Below are 17791 nucleotides of genomic sequence, written 5' to 3' on the forward strand. Positions count from 1 at the left end.
GCACATGTTGACAACATTTCTCAAATTTAGGCGAAGTACAATTTAAAAATAAACTTCAAGTTTTTTTTCAGTTTGATAACTAAATTCACAATGTTTATCAATTATGATATCTCTTCAAACTAGCTCTGTAATACGTCTGACTTTTGAGATAAAAATAAACTCAAAAATGAATTGTCTGTTATTTACAGCTTGGATAATTTTTATAATGCTGATGGCGCCTCAGCATTATAAAACATTTTAATCGAAAAAAGTTTCATTGACACATTTACGGAAACGGTTTTACTATTAAATTAAATTTTTACTATTCCGATGACATCAGTGGAAAGCGAAAGATGTTTTTTCACACTCAAACGGATCAAGTGTTTTAGTAGAAACACCATCGCGCAATCAAGATTGAACGCATTATGTATGCTCAGTATCGAAAAAAGAATGATACAAGAGATTCCTGACTTCAACAAACGCGTAATTGAAAAATTTGTGTCGATGAAAAACAGAAGAATGGATTTCTCATACAAATGAACAATAAATCCCGGTCACTGCCAGATACGAGATATTTCGGTACTACTAATAATTCGGTCAAAACAAAATAGTTTGTGTTAAAGTTTAAAATCCATTTTTTTTCAAGAAAAACTGTTTTTAGAGGTACAACAAATAATAAATAGTGAGTTATTTATTATTTCTTTTAAATGTACTAAATTAAAAAAACCAATAGTTTTTTTTTTGATTTTTTGGTGAAGTTTTGATGAAGGCAAATGCCTTTTTACGGCAGTCAAAAGGTGAAAAAAGTGAACTCCCAGTAAAATAACTCACCGGTCGCCACTGATGAAGAGGCATGGAATTTACGAGGTATCGCTCATTTGGTTGAACTTGCAAAATCTCCTAACGCACGAGGATGGGTCGGAACATATTATATTATACATTGCAAGTAAAAACTAATATGCAGTAAAATGATATTTATTTTTTTCATTTGAAGATATTTACAATAGTAATTTTGGATTTCTAACATATTTTTTCATAAATAACTTCAATAAAAGAACTTCCTCAATATACTGCTTATTCTATAGGTATGTAAAAATAAGTTTATCAAAAATCATAAAAAGATGTTTGAAATGTTTTTAGAAAATGAAATAAATCAATATATCAAAAAACATCTTTTGAGTTTTAAACAATCTTATTTTTATCAATCCTATTTTTCACTAATACATAAGTATGTATGTACAGTCAATTTGTGAAATTGTATTTATCCTATTATACCTAAATACATTTAGTGAAAGTTTCATTACTTTCTCTCAATGCAAAGCACTTATTATATTATTGATGTTGAAATTAAGTAAGTTTATGTTGAAATAATAAATGTGGTGGTTGATCTAGGAATGTTTGAAGTATAAAACAATTATTATGAACTTTCTCTTTTGATATTAAATAAAAAAATGGTACTTTGACATTTTAATCTAATAAAGTTTTAGATATTTTAAATAGTTTTTGGACTGGCTTTTTGTGATTTTAATTTTGTGACTGTGATTTTTGTGACTGAAGTGATGTCAATTGACGTAATGTGGACCGTTTACCAGAGGGGATAAACAAGCATTCGGATTCGATTTTCATGAAATCACTAAAAGCATGAAATTCATAAGATATTCAAACTCGTTAAGAAAAATGTACCATAGAAGAAACGTGTAGAACTAAAATGTAAATGAATCTAAAATTGGTCCATTAACATCTTCATTCTCAACGAGGTTTTTACCACAATTGGGAGATTGAAAGCCGAGAATAAAGATCTATATGGTTGTCTACAAATCTGCCATAATATTGAATTTAATATCAAGAAGCAAGCTCGGTCAACAGTAGATAATCATTTTCTACGTTTATAAGATCTAAAGAAAAAATAGGTACAGTAAAACGACGATTTTGCTGACAGACAAAATTTTCGGTCTGTGTGTTGTGAGTCAACGCTCGTACACAATATTTGCAACATGAGTTTTTTTTTGCGTGGCGTGACTTTCTGTAGGATTTAAAAAAAAATTTGTTTTGTTTTTAAGAACATTGTTTAAACAATAACTAAAAATGGGTAAAGTTATTAAGTTGTCGATTTTTTAACGACTATTTTTCTTATGTGAGAAACTTCAGTGTGAATGCGTACCCCCTCGCCCGAATTAGTCCATCACATCGAGGTTTTACTGTTCCATTTTCGAATTTGATTGAATACTTTGTCAGTGAAATTTTGTGAAAATGCATTTTCAATTTTAGCAATTAAACCTTTGCACTAGTTAGTTTTTAATGCTCTTATTTGGGTTGTATAAATTTTCACTGTGTTAATTTTTTTTTATTTCACAATAATTACTTTAGTTTAGTTTAGAATTTAGATTGTCAATGACAGTGCAGTGAAAAAGCTCTTCCAATAATAGTGTATAAGGAAAGACAGGTTGAAAGGACAGATTATTACTTATTATACAAGAGGTATATTTTATAAGTGCAAAGGATTAATATGTTGAATTAATTATATAATATTTACATAAAGCATTTAATGGTTTCTTTATTAATCAATATCTGGCCAAGTATTTCACTCAATAGGTACGTATTTTAATGATAAATGTTTACAACTATGGGTAGTATAATATTTACTTCAAACTGATTATAATATTACAGTTACCTATGAATTTTTTTGAAGGCACATTTATTTAGAAAAATGACAATTTAATATTATTCATATATTCATATATGGCCACTCTTAATCTATCTCAGGATTTTTTTTATATTCGTTATCATTAATCACTACCTTAATACCACTTTTTGTATAACTTTTTTTTTCTATTTGGTTACAGTTTTAATCATATTTTCTACACATCAATGTTATGTAGGTTACAATATACAAAGGTACTTCTGAAAACATGATGCCTACACCCTAGGCCTACATAGATAAGATAACCTACACTACGGTCACCCCATAACGCTGCCAAAACTTTTGATGTACATTAACTAATTTGATGTTAGTAAGCTCTGGTGATACGCCACAAAATTATAATATTTCGAGAACACTTTTTGTATAGCAAACATCTATAGTGAATAAAGTAAAATATGACTCTTTTTTGTTCAGTGGTCTCAGTGGCCCAGCTTTACAAGCGGTACACATTTTCTCATGTGTTTCATGGTAAGTATAATGGTAAAATTACAAAAACATACTCTATGCGTGCACTCGAAAAATAAATAATCCGACGAATATTCGTCTGTACAAAAATAACAGTAAGAAACTGTGATTACTTCGGATTTAGTGAATGAAAAATCATTATTTTACACATCATACGATATTGTGTACTCTTTACCAAAGTATATTTGCGTCGGTAAGATATTAATACGGTTTTTTTGCAATAGGAAAGTATTCGTGCAGAGCTGTTTTACATTTAAATCAAATATCTGACAGGAGTTAATTTTTTTGATATAAGCTAGAATATAAAGCTAAACGTACATCCCAGACAATGGCAGACAGAAGGCTTCATGTTTTGTATTAAATCACAATATTTATTTTATCTCAGCTTCCCTTACTTAATAATATTATATCTATGAAAATAGCATACAGCGTAATCCTTCAATTTCAGAGTTTATAGAAAATATACAAACTATTTTTTCACTTTATTTAATCACGCCATTTAGTTTCTGTTGCTGTCTTATAGGTCAACCATTTTTTTATAGAAGCAGTTTCGGAGAAAGAAAGAATTTATTAATATATTTTGTTGAATGTGTTTATATTACATTTATTTAATCTTCATATCCACTATGCATTTGACTGAGAATTTAATATTAATTCTTAAAATGAATAGTCAGTTGATGCCTCTCTTAAAATAATTATTCTTAGAATATTGTAATAAAGTTCTCGGGGAATGTAATATATTTATCTAAAATATCGTTCGCCCAAAAATATTGTCCATTAAAACTTAGTTACATCGTGCACGACTACAGGCTATGGTTTGAGCCGCTTGAAACCCGCTCCGTCGTGGCCAAGTTTCAATTCTTCATACAAAGTAGGGTTCACTTCCTGCGGAACCTGCAGTGATTCCTGTCTCCATCCAGTTCCGCCCGAGACTGATGGGATCCCCATATTTCTAGGCGTTGCAGATGCGTCTTGGGATACCGCTTGGCCGTCGTTCTGCAAGATTTTAAATAATTCAGAATTAAACTTCAATTGAGTAGGTTAAACGCTAAAGGGCTACTCTCTATTTTTGAAATGCATAATAGTCACTCTTTGAATAATGTTCAAATTAGTCCAAATAAAGAACGGTGAAAGTAGCTCTATATAGGTGATATAATGAAAATTATTATAATATACCTAAAACCCTCTCAAAATTATGTCATTATTTGTGTGTAAGTGATGGAGAGAAGCCCTTTTGCTTTTAACCTACTCAATTATTAAACATCACCTAATGAAAGTATTCTTGAACATTTTTTTACTAACCAATTAATTATTTGAACTGGCGTTTATGTGGTAGAACTCCATTATAGTGATTTTGAAGCAATATTTGAATTAACAAAAAAAAAACTTTGTTTCAAAACCATTAAATCTTACACTGTCAATTATCGAGAAAATAACCACAAAATTTAATATTAATTAGGAGAAAATTGAATGAATTTAACCCATGAGTATATTCATTGGATTTTGATGATTTGCAAATCATTTTATCTTTATAAGCGGTATTTTGCCTCATATTAAATTCCTAATGCTGCAGAATAAAATGTCAGTGTAAGTTCTGTTAGGCCCGTTTCAGACGGGACACCGGTGTCGCGCTCGATATAATATAGGAGGCCTTTGTATTCGAATAAAGGGGCCTTTGTATTACGTTTATGAACGCCCCAGAGCTAATGAGTTGGCATAATTTTGCGTTATAGTTAGAACATAAAACTGGCTGCGGTAATAAAAACAAGTGTATTGGCGGCTTGAGAATGTAGCGGCCGACAGAAAAGTGTACCGGACACGCGTTGACTCATTAGATCTGGGGCGTTCATAAATATAGTACAAAGGCCCCTTTATTTGAATACTAAGGTCTCCTTATTATACATGAGTTCGACACCGGTGTCCCGTCTGAAACGGGCCTTAAACATGACAAGACACAGTGATTGGTGTTTTAAAAAATCAGATTATACCAATAGTTTCTTAGTTATCATATTCAAATTATGCAAAACGACACATATAATATCGACTGTGTTTAGGAAAAAGGGCGTAACCCTCGATTTTTTGAAAAGTGCTTTTATTAGATATTAACAATGTATACAATTAAATACACGTTCTGTAAAAAGGAAGTAAGCCGCAAATGCCGATTTATTATCTAAATTCAATTTTTAATTGAACTTTAATTAAGTATTAATTTAAGGAAAAAAGCATTTACCCTCAATTTTAATGATTTTTCAGTAATAACTTCATTAATTATTAGTAAATCGAAAAGATATTACACCAAATCATCAACCATCTTGCACCCAATGTCTGTGCCTATTTTTTTTTTATTAATATTGAACCAAAATCATTCAAAGAATGTTTTTTGCTTCTCCTGTAAAATTTGATCTGTGTAGGTTACGCCCTCTTTCCTAAACACGGTCGATATGTAGTAACAAGGTTTTCTGTCTCTTCTGAGCATTTCCATAAATGATTCATTCCTGGTGTTGTGCTTATATCAACGATATTTTTACATAGCAGATTTATTATTAGTATAGTACTCACATTTACTGATGGCTCTGAATTTGTTTCTTTTAAGTAACTAGGGTTTTCAAAGGCCACTCCTCCCTGAGATTTGAAACCCAACATCTAGAACACAATTTCAAGTTTTTTATTAAATAATGTCCATAACACTGGAAGAAAATAATATTATGTAATTATTGAGATTTGTTGTAATCGACCTGAAGATGCATGCAGTGTTTAGCGAGAGGTGATAGTGCCAGGTAATTTTAGTTGCTGTATTCAAATACAAATCATTGGAAAATACCAGAGATAAATTCGAAATAGTTATTTTGTATTTCTTTGGTTATAAAAAAACTCTGATCATATTAGTAATCAGCTTATGTGGGTCTATTCTATACTTATCGAACACTAAATTGATAAATAGTATCAAACTTAGGGTAGGTTTGTATCAAAATATTAGCACTTATTGTAACAATTACACGAAGCTGGTTTTTATTGTTGCAATAAGTGCGATATTTTAACAGCAGCAAGATAGGTGCTGTTAAAATATAGCACTTATTGCAACAATAAAAACCAACTTCGTGTAATTGTTACAATAAGTGCTAATATTTTGATACAAACCTACCCTAAGTTTGATAATATTTATCACTTTATCACTTTATCGGTCGATAAGCATAGAATAGACCCACTGGTATATTAAGGGCCCACGTGCCGCCGTATTAAGGCTGAAATGAAGATTTTTTTGTATTTTTGGGAGTTAAGCCTGTAACAATCTGTAGACTTTATAGAAAAAATATATAAATATTGTCACTATGATGCCCTGTTGTTTCTTATCATAAAATACATATATTGTGGCAAATACAGAATTTAAAATGTTACATTTTTTCCAAAGTTACGAGTCAATTGCAAACTCTAATGAAAAGTTTACCGAATATATTTATTATATGTTGTTGGATAAGGATTGAATTAAACATGTGTTGAAAAAAGAATAATTAATGTATCAAAAAATGTCTTAATCTCAATTTAAAAATGACAATAATATATTTTTATAGTATTACATTTTACATAAAATTTTGATTTCTAGGGTTCTTAGAAAGCCTACAGACTGTTTGGTTTAGAACCTAAAGATACCCCAAATTCTTTATATTCAACCCTTAAGGATTTTTGAGATTGGGGTGCGTTTTGAAAATGAATGCATGCAACCAAACCTCTCTCACCTTCGTATTTCTGATGAATTGATTCCACGTAATAGTCCCCTTAAAGAAAAAAAGCAATTAGGTTACAAAATAACTATGATAATAATTAAAGAGAAGAAACTCGATTAAATCAAATAATGAAAAATCAAATGCCAATGTCGCGCTGCAGATACAACTATGAACCACAAATATTGATGTTCAACGATTAGATGAAATCAAAACAAACTTTATGGTCATAATCGAAGTTCTACTGTGGGATTGTGGTCTGTATTTTAAATCTGAACTTACTTTCTTATTCCTAATTAGCCATACTGCAAGGATCATAATGGCTGCCACAAAAATGCACGCCAGTGCTATTCCAACCGCTACACCCGCATGAGAAGAGTCGCCGTCCACCGAAGACGTTGACGTTATAAACTTATCGCCCATTGTGAATTTAATGGGCTCTGTCAATGTTGAGGTACCTAGATGACAGAATAACACATTTTATTAAAGAATTGTAAATACATCATCCCATAACTACGACTCAACTACCACTAAGCAAATTTGAAGCGTATAGACAAAAACGTTTCTCTCGACGGCATCGAAAAACTGCTGGAGTAATGGTTGATAAAAATATTATTACCGAGCATCTGGTATTGTATAATATGGCACTTATTGAAGAAGTAGTATTTAATAAGAATAAGAAAGAATCAACAATTGAATGTTATTTTATTTCGTTTGGAAATTCTTTCAATATTTTCTTGCTATTGGTTATTAAATTTAATCAATATGAATTTTCCATAGAATAACAATGGTGAAAAAGTTGAAGAAAAATTCTCTTATGAATAAATTTGGATTTCATTTTATTTAGAAGAAAGGATGTTTCCTTGTATTTTAAAGCTTCAAAAACATTAAATATTTTAATAGTGGGGTGAAAGATAATTTTTGATATAAAAAAAAATTATAAACAAATGATCACTATCAGTTTTATAAAATGAAATGTATTAAAAAAATACATAGACAGAAGTAAAACTTTTGTATTGTTCTCCATTCTCGGCTACAGATTATAGCCAGCCATAATAATTTGCATATACCTATATTAAAAATCACAATTTGAAAACATCTCATGCATACACACTAGAAAAAAATCATTGTAGAGAAAAATAATACGACACCCGACTGGACTTGAACCTGTATATGCTGGATTCGCGCCAGTTGCTTAGTTAATTACGACGACTTTAACTAGGGATGCTCGTAGATTAATTGGAAAAGCATACTGGCGCGAATCCAGCAGATTCAAGTCCCGTCGGGTGTCGTATTTTTTCCAACAAAATTGTTTTTTCTTCTGTGTATATGCATGAGATGTCTTCATATTATGTATAATCAATACATAGAATGTTACATTCTCAAATCTTGTGTCTTATTCGTTGAATAAAAAAAACAGTTTATTAAATTAAAAATCACTTCTAAAAGATGAGCATGAGAGTATCCCCGGAAAAAAAAGCATTGTCAATATGAAAATTGTATACACATCTTTCCGTGATGTAGTAGTGGATTCAACAGCTGTTTAATTAAGAAGAGAAGTACTCCCAAGATATTACCTAATCGGTTTCCAGCTTTCACTACGCATTCATATGATACTCCATCCTTGAGATCAGTAAGAGTTAACTCAGTTTCAATAGTATCGATCTTTTCGGGAGTCTTGTCACCAGCCGGACGCCAGAAAACTCGGTAGACTTTTACAGTGTGTGGATTTTTCACCGGTGGATCCCAACTGCAATAATTAAAAAATATATTTATTATTCTAGAAACTAGCCATTATGGATGCGGTCAGGTGGAGAGAGTTGTTGGAGGAAGCCAGGATCCACATCGAATTGTTGTGTTCCTGATGATGTTGATGACTCAATCCAACATTGAAAAATTAATAATATGATTATTAGAAGACAAGATATTTTAACTAGAGTAAAATGCTCAATTGTTTCGATCAGTGATGCACAACTCTTTTATCATTATGTCAGTTTATCTGTTTTTGAATTATTCACTGCACAGAATACAAGGTCGCAGAAAATGACATTCTCTTCCGAGTCTAGTCATAGGAAAATTTTTAATGAAATATTTTTAGTTGCTAGCTTGATGGAGGCATAGAAGCAAGTTATTTCTTTTTGATGGACCAATCGCGAGAGAGCGTCTGTTTATTAACATGTCAATGCTGCTCAAATTTTGGGTGTCTTTAATCATGAATGTTTTCTTTGAAGCAGAAAAAATGAAAAAAACTGTTAATATTTTAAAGTCACAGTTGGATGCACATTCATCATTATTGCATGTTATGCACCGCCCAAGCTATACACTAAGGGAAAAATAACTACATCGTATATATGGCATGATTATTGTATACCAATAATCTTTAAAGATAGATGAATGCATTTTACCATGTTTCAAAAAATATAGTCTAGAAAATTATTAAGAAATGCTACGATTTTTTTTCATATTTTATTTAGTGGAAGCATCAGAATAAATTGGTAAGTATCGAATGCCGCAGGTTGTGCACCGATGGCTTAGATAACATGTGCAACAAAAATGACCTTATTTTGACAGAATGGTTATCTACTGTTGATAAATGCACATTCTGTGGCGGTCCTGGTAGCTTATCCCTTCCGTCATGAAAGCAGCCGACGATTTGGCGGGTGTACGTGAGGACACAGTGACGAGCGCTGAGGAGTGGTTCACCGCGGCACCAATCCAGACATCTCCTTGGCACTCCCCACCCTGCACAGCATGTTCTATGATCTAAAAAAACATAAACAATACATACTGTAAAACAGTGTTTCTCAATGTGGCTTTATGGCAATATGACAATATGGCTTTAAAATTATTTTGAGAGATTTTGTTTCAGCATTTACATAATTGGTGGTAATTTATTTTTATTTATTTATTTAAGAAAACAAAACATTGTGGACATATCAAATCAAAATTCAGGACATTCACAAAATGAGATTTAGATTATAACAAATAATATAACTAGCAAGAGAGAAAAAGGAAAAATAAACAAAAAAATTTATACAGTAAAATAAAGTTTCAAAAAGAAAACGTACCTACAGTAGATACATCATTGAAAATGATATTTGTTAATACCTATGTAGGTATCACTTGGTATTCACTGTATATGAAAATTATATACACCGCATAATATTTTATTCACCTTGTAATCATTATCAATCTATTTGTATCAAAAATTGACATTTGAGTTTTATAATACAGTAAAAGTATTCCTCTACCATTAATTCATTTAGCCTCTTTTTTACTGGTTGAGTTAGCAATAGAGTACTTCGGCAAGTATTAGCTATCCTCCTAATTCTACCAGCGAAAACGTAAATGGTAGAGTAGAGTAAGATTGCATGGTGGGATAGTAACTCTGCTACTCGCCTTCCCCCACCATCGATTTCCACGATCTAGTAGCACTGTTCGTGATGACACTATGTGTTCGGTTATTTTTTGTTTTGTTTCATTGTCACGTGTTTTAAAAATGAATGATGATAATTATAGATCTTTCTTTTTTTTTTTTTTTTTTTTTTTTCCCCCGACCATGTCCGATCCTGATAGGATCATATGGGCCTCCACAGAGTGGAGGTTTGTATTGACAGATTTTGTTTTTTACGAGAAATGGATGTCAGCCACTTGCTCAACCTATTAGGTCCATACCCTGACACACACAAATTGAAAAACAATTTTTGTACTTGCCAGACCCAGGATTCGCCCCAGGATTAGGGAGGGCGCTAGTATGACATTGAGAATATTACCATAACTAACAAAAAAATGGTAATTTATAATTTTTTATTGGTAGTAGATTTCTGTACAAATATTATGCTATCCAAACATGTTGTAAAATTAAATGGCATTTGTAACAAATTTATCCTCGATAGACAATTTTAGTTTCAAATTCGACCGGCCGCCAACTTACGATGGTAGATCTATACACTTGAATGAGCAAGAGAGAAATTCGATTCTTCGATAATTCAACTTTTCCTATATTTTTTTAATTTGCATGTGAACGTGTCCTCTATCAAATCCAGTCGAGTAGAGTGTTTTGGATAGTAATTTTTCTACCACTAACTCTACCAATGAATACAAGGCTTAATATCATTAAGAATAATAGTAAAATATTTACCTGAACCATCAGCGGCACATTTCATCAACTTATCAAAGTCCCCAATGCATTCAGGCTTGTCGATGACCGCATCAATATCCAAGTAGAAACTGCACGCATCCATACATCCTGATGTCACATTTTGTTCAATGCAGCACTGAGTGACGTTGTGGGATGCAGCGAAATTGCGGATTCTTACGGAAACTGGTTGAATGGCCGAGCCGAATGCGTTTTCAGCATGGCAAAAGTAGTCGCCCTCTTCACTTTCTGATATCGTATTGATTGTCAGTCTCATGATGTATTTGGTTTCATCCTAAAAGAAATACAACATTTTTTAAAATTGTCAATGCACAATTAGGATCATTAATATGGACACCTAAAACGTATTCACTTCAAAAAATATAAATTGGTAGACTTATAAAATTTATAAGAACAAAAATATGTAATGCTTGTAAATAAAATAAAAGATATTGGAGCATTCTGAGCAAAAGGAGCTGCTGGAGTAATGTTACAGTATATTCAGACTGAAAAATAGCACTAATAATAAGTAAAAGAGATTTGGTGAATTTTTATATATTTTCCTGTACTCACATCATTATCTGGAATGACTTTGATATCATATTTAGGTCCTTGAATAACTGGAATTCTGCCATCGGGATCCCTCCAGAAAGCCATTTGCGGTCTGGGCAGAGCGGCCACTCGGCATTCTAATGCTACCGATTCCTCAGGAGCTGCCATCGTGATTCCGCTGGCTTGTATCGTGGGTACATCTTGAGTAGAAATAAACTCATCATTATTAAGTGTGCGGGAGACTAATAAAAACAGCATTAGTTGTCTAAAATACTAACCATAACAATAACTACTATTCGATGACTCAACAACATGGAGACTTTTTACAATAGCATTTATATTACTGAAATATTTATTGCTTCAAAATCGTATTAGAGCTTGTGGTACTATTGGATGGAATAGAGTGTTGCCTAATTGGCTGAAAACTTGCCATTTGAGGGTAGATGTATCTTACATAATTTTGCTATTTTTACAATCAAAGTTTACTACACACGCCATTCCAATGGTTATGTCAACGGAATCAAATAAAGTTGAAAATAAGTTCCCGGTAATATAATTCCAATCGTTATATTGATTAAAAAATTGTTGATAACCTATATAACCAATAAATTAATCAGTTAACCAGCCAAAGAAGTGTAAGTCAATCAATAAAAATTATCTTTGTGTCCAAATCATAATAGTATTTTATTACAACGTTTCTTATTACAACGTTTTTATTAGCTCGTATTCTTGTTTGTCCAGTACAAATCATGCAATCGATTTTTAACTAACTTCCCGACTAGCTAGAGATTTGAAACTTCTAGAATATATCAGAACACGATGCCAATGCATTCTTTTAATACCTTTAGCCATCTTCAAGCAGAATTGAATTCATTTTCAATTCTGATTTGTATGGAAAGTTATTTCAGAAAAATCCGTAAAAAGTAAAAGACTATTATTGGTTGCTAAGAGGGTGGTCCTAGCAACTAAATTATTAATATATACGTGCGTTACTATGGAAATCAAAATGACATTTCAGTATTCTATATTTGTTTGCTCGTTTATTTTTTATTTACTTCATATCAAGTACAAGTTTGAGCATATTGAGCATAATAATTCAACGAAAAATTCAACAAAAAGTTCTTTTTATCTTGTAATTATTTATTGATGACGTATATGTAATTTAATTTCAAAGAGAATCTTGATATTTATTGATTATATAATTAAAATGCATTTACGTGAGATGGTAATTTTCCTGGACGCTTGCATCGGTGTCCCGTAACCGTTGTCAGCATAGCACGAAATCTGATCCATGTCTCTTGTGACATTGTTGATGACTGTCACCATGTGTCTTGTAGTTTCTTGTCTTACAAGCCGCCCTGAATAAAATACAAGTTACATTTTACAATAATAAATACATTTTATCTATGATTGTTAAAAAAACATTATAATTGATGCTTATATAGTTACCTGATATATAGAGTGAGATAGTGGGCATCGGTGTTCCGTTAGCGATGCAGAGAATGGTCATGCTGGACCCTTCCATGACGAGGTTGATCGGATGGACGGTGGGCGGCTGGAACCCCAAATAAATGTTCTGCATTTCAGTTATGTACACATTCCTTCAGGAAGGTTTATAAAGATACTATTACAATTATTGAAAGTATCTGGAAAATAATCATCATTAGACTGCCAGTAATGAAAGAAATGATGAAAGGCAACAATCAGTTCTAAATTATGCAGAGAAAAAAAAATGATGACAAGGAATGAGGTAGACCAAACACAATGATACATCGTCAAGGTAGGTATGTGATGTGAAATAGTATTTGTTTGGGGTTAATTTGACCAAAATATGTATGAATTTTTTTGTTTTGAATTCTTATTTTACAGTGTTTCCTATCACCTTAACTAAATAGTGTACAAGAATCCTGAACGACAATGTTCCAGCGAGCAGTGCATGGACCTTTTTTCATTAAATCATATTATAAATGAATTTTGTTGTATGTAATAGTAAAATCTCTTAAAGTAAATACATTCGTTAGAATTTCGACCACGTAAGAATTGCTTGTTATCATTTATGACACTATTCTCTAGAAATAAAATCCCACTTATAGCTCTCTGCCTGTAATAATCCGCAGCTGTAATACAGTATAATACACTCATAATAATTTGAACGCACCTCAACAAACGCTGGATAGGCAGGATCTGTCCAAGCAATGAGAGTTTCTGAAGGGAGGCTCACTCCATGAGATGAATTGGCCGTCACAAATATGATGTATTGCGTGTTAGGAGTGAGATGTTCCAAAGAATGACTAGTAACTGACACTTCCACTTTGTCAAAGGCTTCCTTTCCTGTTGACTTGTGGTGTAATCTGAAAAGCACCAAATTTATTTTTAAATTATTCATTTCATCCGCTACCAATTTGTGGTTTAAAGACCTCCTGTGGATCTTGGGACGATCTATATGTATGACAATTTTCTAAAATTAATGTTATTCAGAAAATGCTTTTTAGTTGCTAATGTATGAATTATGGATTCTTTATTGATATGGAGATTACATAACACAAGTAAATTGAATGGAAATTTAGAATAATAGTGATTAATAATAATTACGTGTATGTTAATATTTCTTGCGGGTGACTGAACTCCGGAGGTTGCCACGATATTGTGACCCACGTGGCCGAGTGTTCTGCTACTCCTAAAGAATGCGGAGGAGACGTGACACTCATCACTCCTTCTCCGACATCTGCATCAAAACCACCCAACTGATTAATCAAGATTCTCTGAGCATTTATTGAAAATAGATTGATAATTTTATACAATACCCACCTAGGTGCGTGTTGTTGATAATCAATACACTTGACGGGAGAGACGTTCCGAGTGAATTAACCGCTACAACAAAAATGCTGTACATTCCACCAACCTCCAAGTCTTTGAGTTCAGCAACCGTCTCTGTTACATTTAATTGCTATAAAAGAATAATATATATTTATTTTCAACAATTTCTTAATTTATATTCAGAGATTAAGTTTTATAAATACAGATCAACTTCTATATGAATTTTTCTACGTCACAGTGTTGCATGTGCTGACCCTATTACGTCACGTGCTCTTTGCGTGTTAACTTATCATAGTAGATACTCTATCTCTGGCACTATTGAGAGGAATTAAAAGCTTTCTTTTCTGTTTCTTCTCCTCGCAATACTTCTACATTCGAAATAATGCTCATTGTCTGCTTCTGCAACGATTTAGGCATTTTAATGTAAATAAAGCTTCACACGATATTGAACATATACTGAATTACGAGCACGGGGAATTTAGTAGCTGTGAAAGTAAATACGGGGGAGGGATTTAGTTCCAGAAATCATCGTGGTGACGTAAAAGACTCGGTATGAAAGTCGCACTGCCGATTCTGAATCAATGGAAATGGCATACCTACTAAAGGTTACCTCGTTTTTAATCGATCTATGCTACGTACTAGTTTGCATTGTTTTTATTAAAAGTTAATTTTTATGAAAGTTATAGCGCCTGTACACGTGCATAGATTTACTTTCACCAATAGTGTGTATTTTAAACTATCACAATACAAACTCTTTATACGTAAAAGTGCTGACTGTCTCACCAATCTCATTGGGTTGGCTGCCAATGACGTCTTAAGATGTGAAATTTTCCGTGAACGGAACCCCGCTCATACAAAAATGACGTCTTTGGACGTCCCGCTTTAAATGGAATTTTACTAATGTAAATAAATTATTTTAACGCTTTTTTTTAATTTTTTATGTTGAACACACGACATATATTGGAAATATCGTCACATACTCAGAATTGAAACAGAATTCTTTTTTACCACTTAAAACGTAAATTGATTTTTATTTTTGCAATAAAATTCGCGGCGTATAAGGTACCGCCATACATACACCTACCGGCAGTAAAAAGGTAAAGAGTAAGCGAAACGCAATGTTGTCATTTTATGGTTCTATTTGACAGTTGTGAAAATCAGTTTTGCGCAGTTCGTTTTTTTCCGGCACATTCGCCACTATCGTTTTACTGCGCAGGCGCAGATATCAAACAAATGCCAACTGTCGCGTGAAAATTCAGAAGCTTCCAAACTTTTTTGATTAATGCATGCCAACTAGCAGGATAATACATGTTTACACATGTATTTTTTTGTTATGGCCGCGATAATACGTACTGTCACCAGAAAATCCATGCACGTGTAAACTAATGTACACTTTTTGATCATTGTGATTCTGATATAGGTTCGATAGTAATTGATAAATATAAATAATAAAGTTGATTTAATTCTTACGTTTTCCAGATTTAACGGAGTTTCATGAACATTTGTGCTATTTGTTTTTTGGTAATGAACAATATATCCGGTGACATTAGCACCATCTACGGGGGCTGACCATTGAATCGTTATACTACTGTCTGTCACCTTTGTTGCATGTAACTCTCCTATTGGGGCAGGTAACAATCCAGTTCCTGCAATATTGAAAAGATAGATCTAAGATAATATCTAGAATAAGTCTCTGAGGGCATATTCTAGAAGTGACACTTAGTACTCATGCACAATATTTCCATAGGGAAAAAAAGAAATCAATGTGTATATCCTTGGAGGACTACTCTTATGAAAGTACGCTTAGCAAATAATTAGCAAGACTATGGATGGAACTTAACCATGCGTAAACTTTGTTGCTCAGTTCTAAGTAAGCAGCTGCCATGAAAGGTTCCTCCGACATAAGTATTAAGTAAAAATGGTAGTTTGTATTGTTTGAAATGACAACACAATAGTAATGAGAAGAATAAACGTATATGTGCCATAACAATTCATAAGTGTAGGTACTTAAGTTAATTTGTCTTGATAATGATGTTATAATTGAAGTAGCTATCAACTATCCATGTCCATGTACCATGTCCGATCCAAATAAGATCATATGGACCTCTACAGAGTGGAGGTTTTGTATTAACAGATTTTGTTTTTACGAGAAATGGATGTTAGCCACTTGATCAACCTATTAGGACCATACTCTGACTCATACACAAATTAAAAAACAATATGTGTACTTCCCAGACCCAGGATTCGAACCTGGGACCCATGACATAAGCCGCGCGTAACACAGTAGCAAGTAAATGCTAACATAATTATTATTACATAACTACTGTTAAAACTTCTCTCGAATTTAGTGTTGCAATCATAGCTCATTTTTCCTATGAATAAATTATATAACTTCAGTCTTATTCACGATAGCGACTAATTTAATAATATTCAAGTTTTAGTAAGATTGAATTAGATCTTGACGAAATACCTTCTTCAAAGCACTGAACGATGTTTCCAATAAACGAAATACAGTTTTTGACTGTAGTTACTAATGAACCCACAATCACCCCAGTACAGAGTGGTTGACAAGCGGCTGATACACCGCGCCTTGCACAGCATCCTCCGTGGTTCCTGCCTAAGAAGCACACAACAAAGAAACATGATATAAATTGTACTATAGTACCCACAAGATGGCTTGTCACTTCCCACCATGGATTGTTCGACATGAGGTATTACAATTAAATTATTGACGTAACAAATGTAATATAAAATTTGAGTAATTATAGTATTTTATTATTTATAGATACTCTCATTATAAACAAAAGATAAAACATTTGTTTCGGTAAGTGACATGCTATAAAATTTGGCTATAATGTGACACTATCGAGTTTAACTACTAAAATGGTTCCTCCAGGAAACATCTTCTCTCTTCTTCATCTACCTCAAACTCTCACCACTGCCAGAATCGGAGATTCTGTGTCTCTTTCTACACAGTCTAACCACCGCAGTCTAGTGTCTTCCAAACTCTCTATCTGTTTAATGGAGAGGCGTCATTTTCACATGTTCGACAAGGAAGGGATCGTTGTACAACGTATTGTTCATAATTATTATACTCCTCGTTACATGCCATCTTCATCGCATACATCTCTGAAAACCCTTTTCAATATTTACTTTTTAAAGGTATTCAGCTCTTCTTTTTTAATGAGGTCCAGCACTCAGATCCGTAGGTCAATATGGGCATGATGAGGACTGTATTTTAGTTCATTGAGAGGAGTGTCAATCCGAAATGACTGTTCAAACCAATATATGTATTTTTTATATATATTTCTCCAATTTGATCATGATAATCGGTTCCTTTTTTTACAATACTGCTTTATGCCTCGATAACATTGATCTACTTTACAAGCTGCTTGTTGGCGAGTTTAAAAGCGGTCGAGT

General features: G+C 32.6%; 1 protein-coding gene across 7 annotated transcripts in view; it reads right to left on the bottom strand.

The window, feature by feature from the left end:
* Positions 1-939: 939 nt before the first annotated feature.
* The window catches only part of LOC147067947 (Ig-like and fibronectin type-III domain-containing protein 2), a 277069-nt gene continuing 260217 nt past the window's right edge, over positions 940-17791 (bottom strand). For 2 of the 7 annotated variants that reach the window (XM_085952843.1, XM_085952844.1), the window contains exons 14-28: positions 16842-16988; positions 15842-16017; positions 14363-14501; positions 14147-14279; positions 13713-13905; positions 13004-13109; positions 12772-12912; positions 11576-11754; positions 11006-11297; positions 9423-9627; positions 8442-8614; positions 7147-7322; positions 6880-6918; positions 5705-5788; positions 940-4141 (exon numbers count right to left, since the gene is read on the bottom strand). In XM_085952843.1, the coding sequence (XP_085808969.1) occupies positions 3956-4141; positions 5705-5788; positions 6880-6918; positions 7147-7322; positions 8442-8614; positions 9423-9627; positions 11006-11297; positions 11576-11754; positions 12772-12912; positions 13004-13109; positions 13713-13905; positions 14147-14279; positions 14363-14501; positions 15842-16017; positions 16842-16988 (2369 nt within the window). In that variant the 3' untranslated portion in view covers positions 940-3955. Of the gene's footprint in view, positions 4142-5704; positions 5789-6879; positions 6919-7146; positions 7323-8441; positions 8615-9422; positions 9628-11005; positions 11298-11575; positions 11755-12771; positions 12913-13003; positions 13131-13712; positions 13906-14146; positions 14280-14362; positions 14502-15841; positions 16018-16841; positions 16989-17791 lie in introns of all 7 variants that reach the window. The other 5 variants (XM_085952841.1, XM_085952842.1, XM_085952846.1 and 2 more) reach the window with 3 other exon arrangements.

Source organism: Rhyacophila brunnea, unplaced genomic scaffold (genome assembly GCF_057557595.1).
Source record: "Rhyacophila brunnea isolate RB1 unplaced genomic scaffold, BYU_Rbru_1.0 scaffold_3, whole genome shotgun sequence".
In the NCBI taxonomy this organism is placed as follows: Eukaryota; Metazoa; Arthropoda; class Insecta; order Trichoptera; family Rhyacophilidae; genus Rhyacophila; species Rhyacophila brunnea.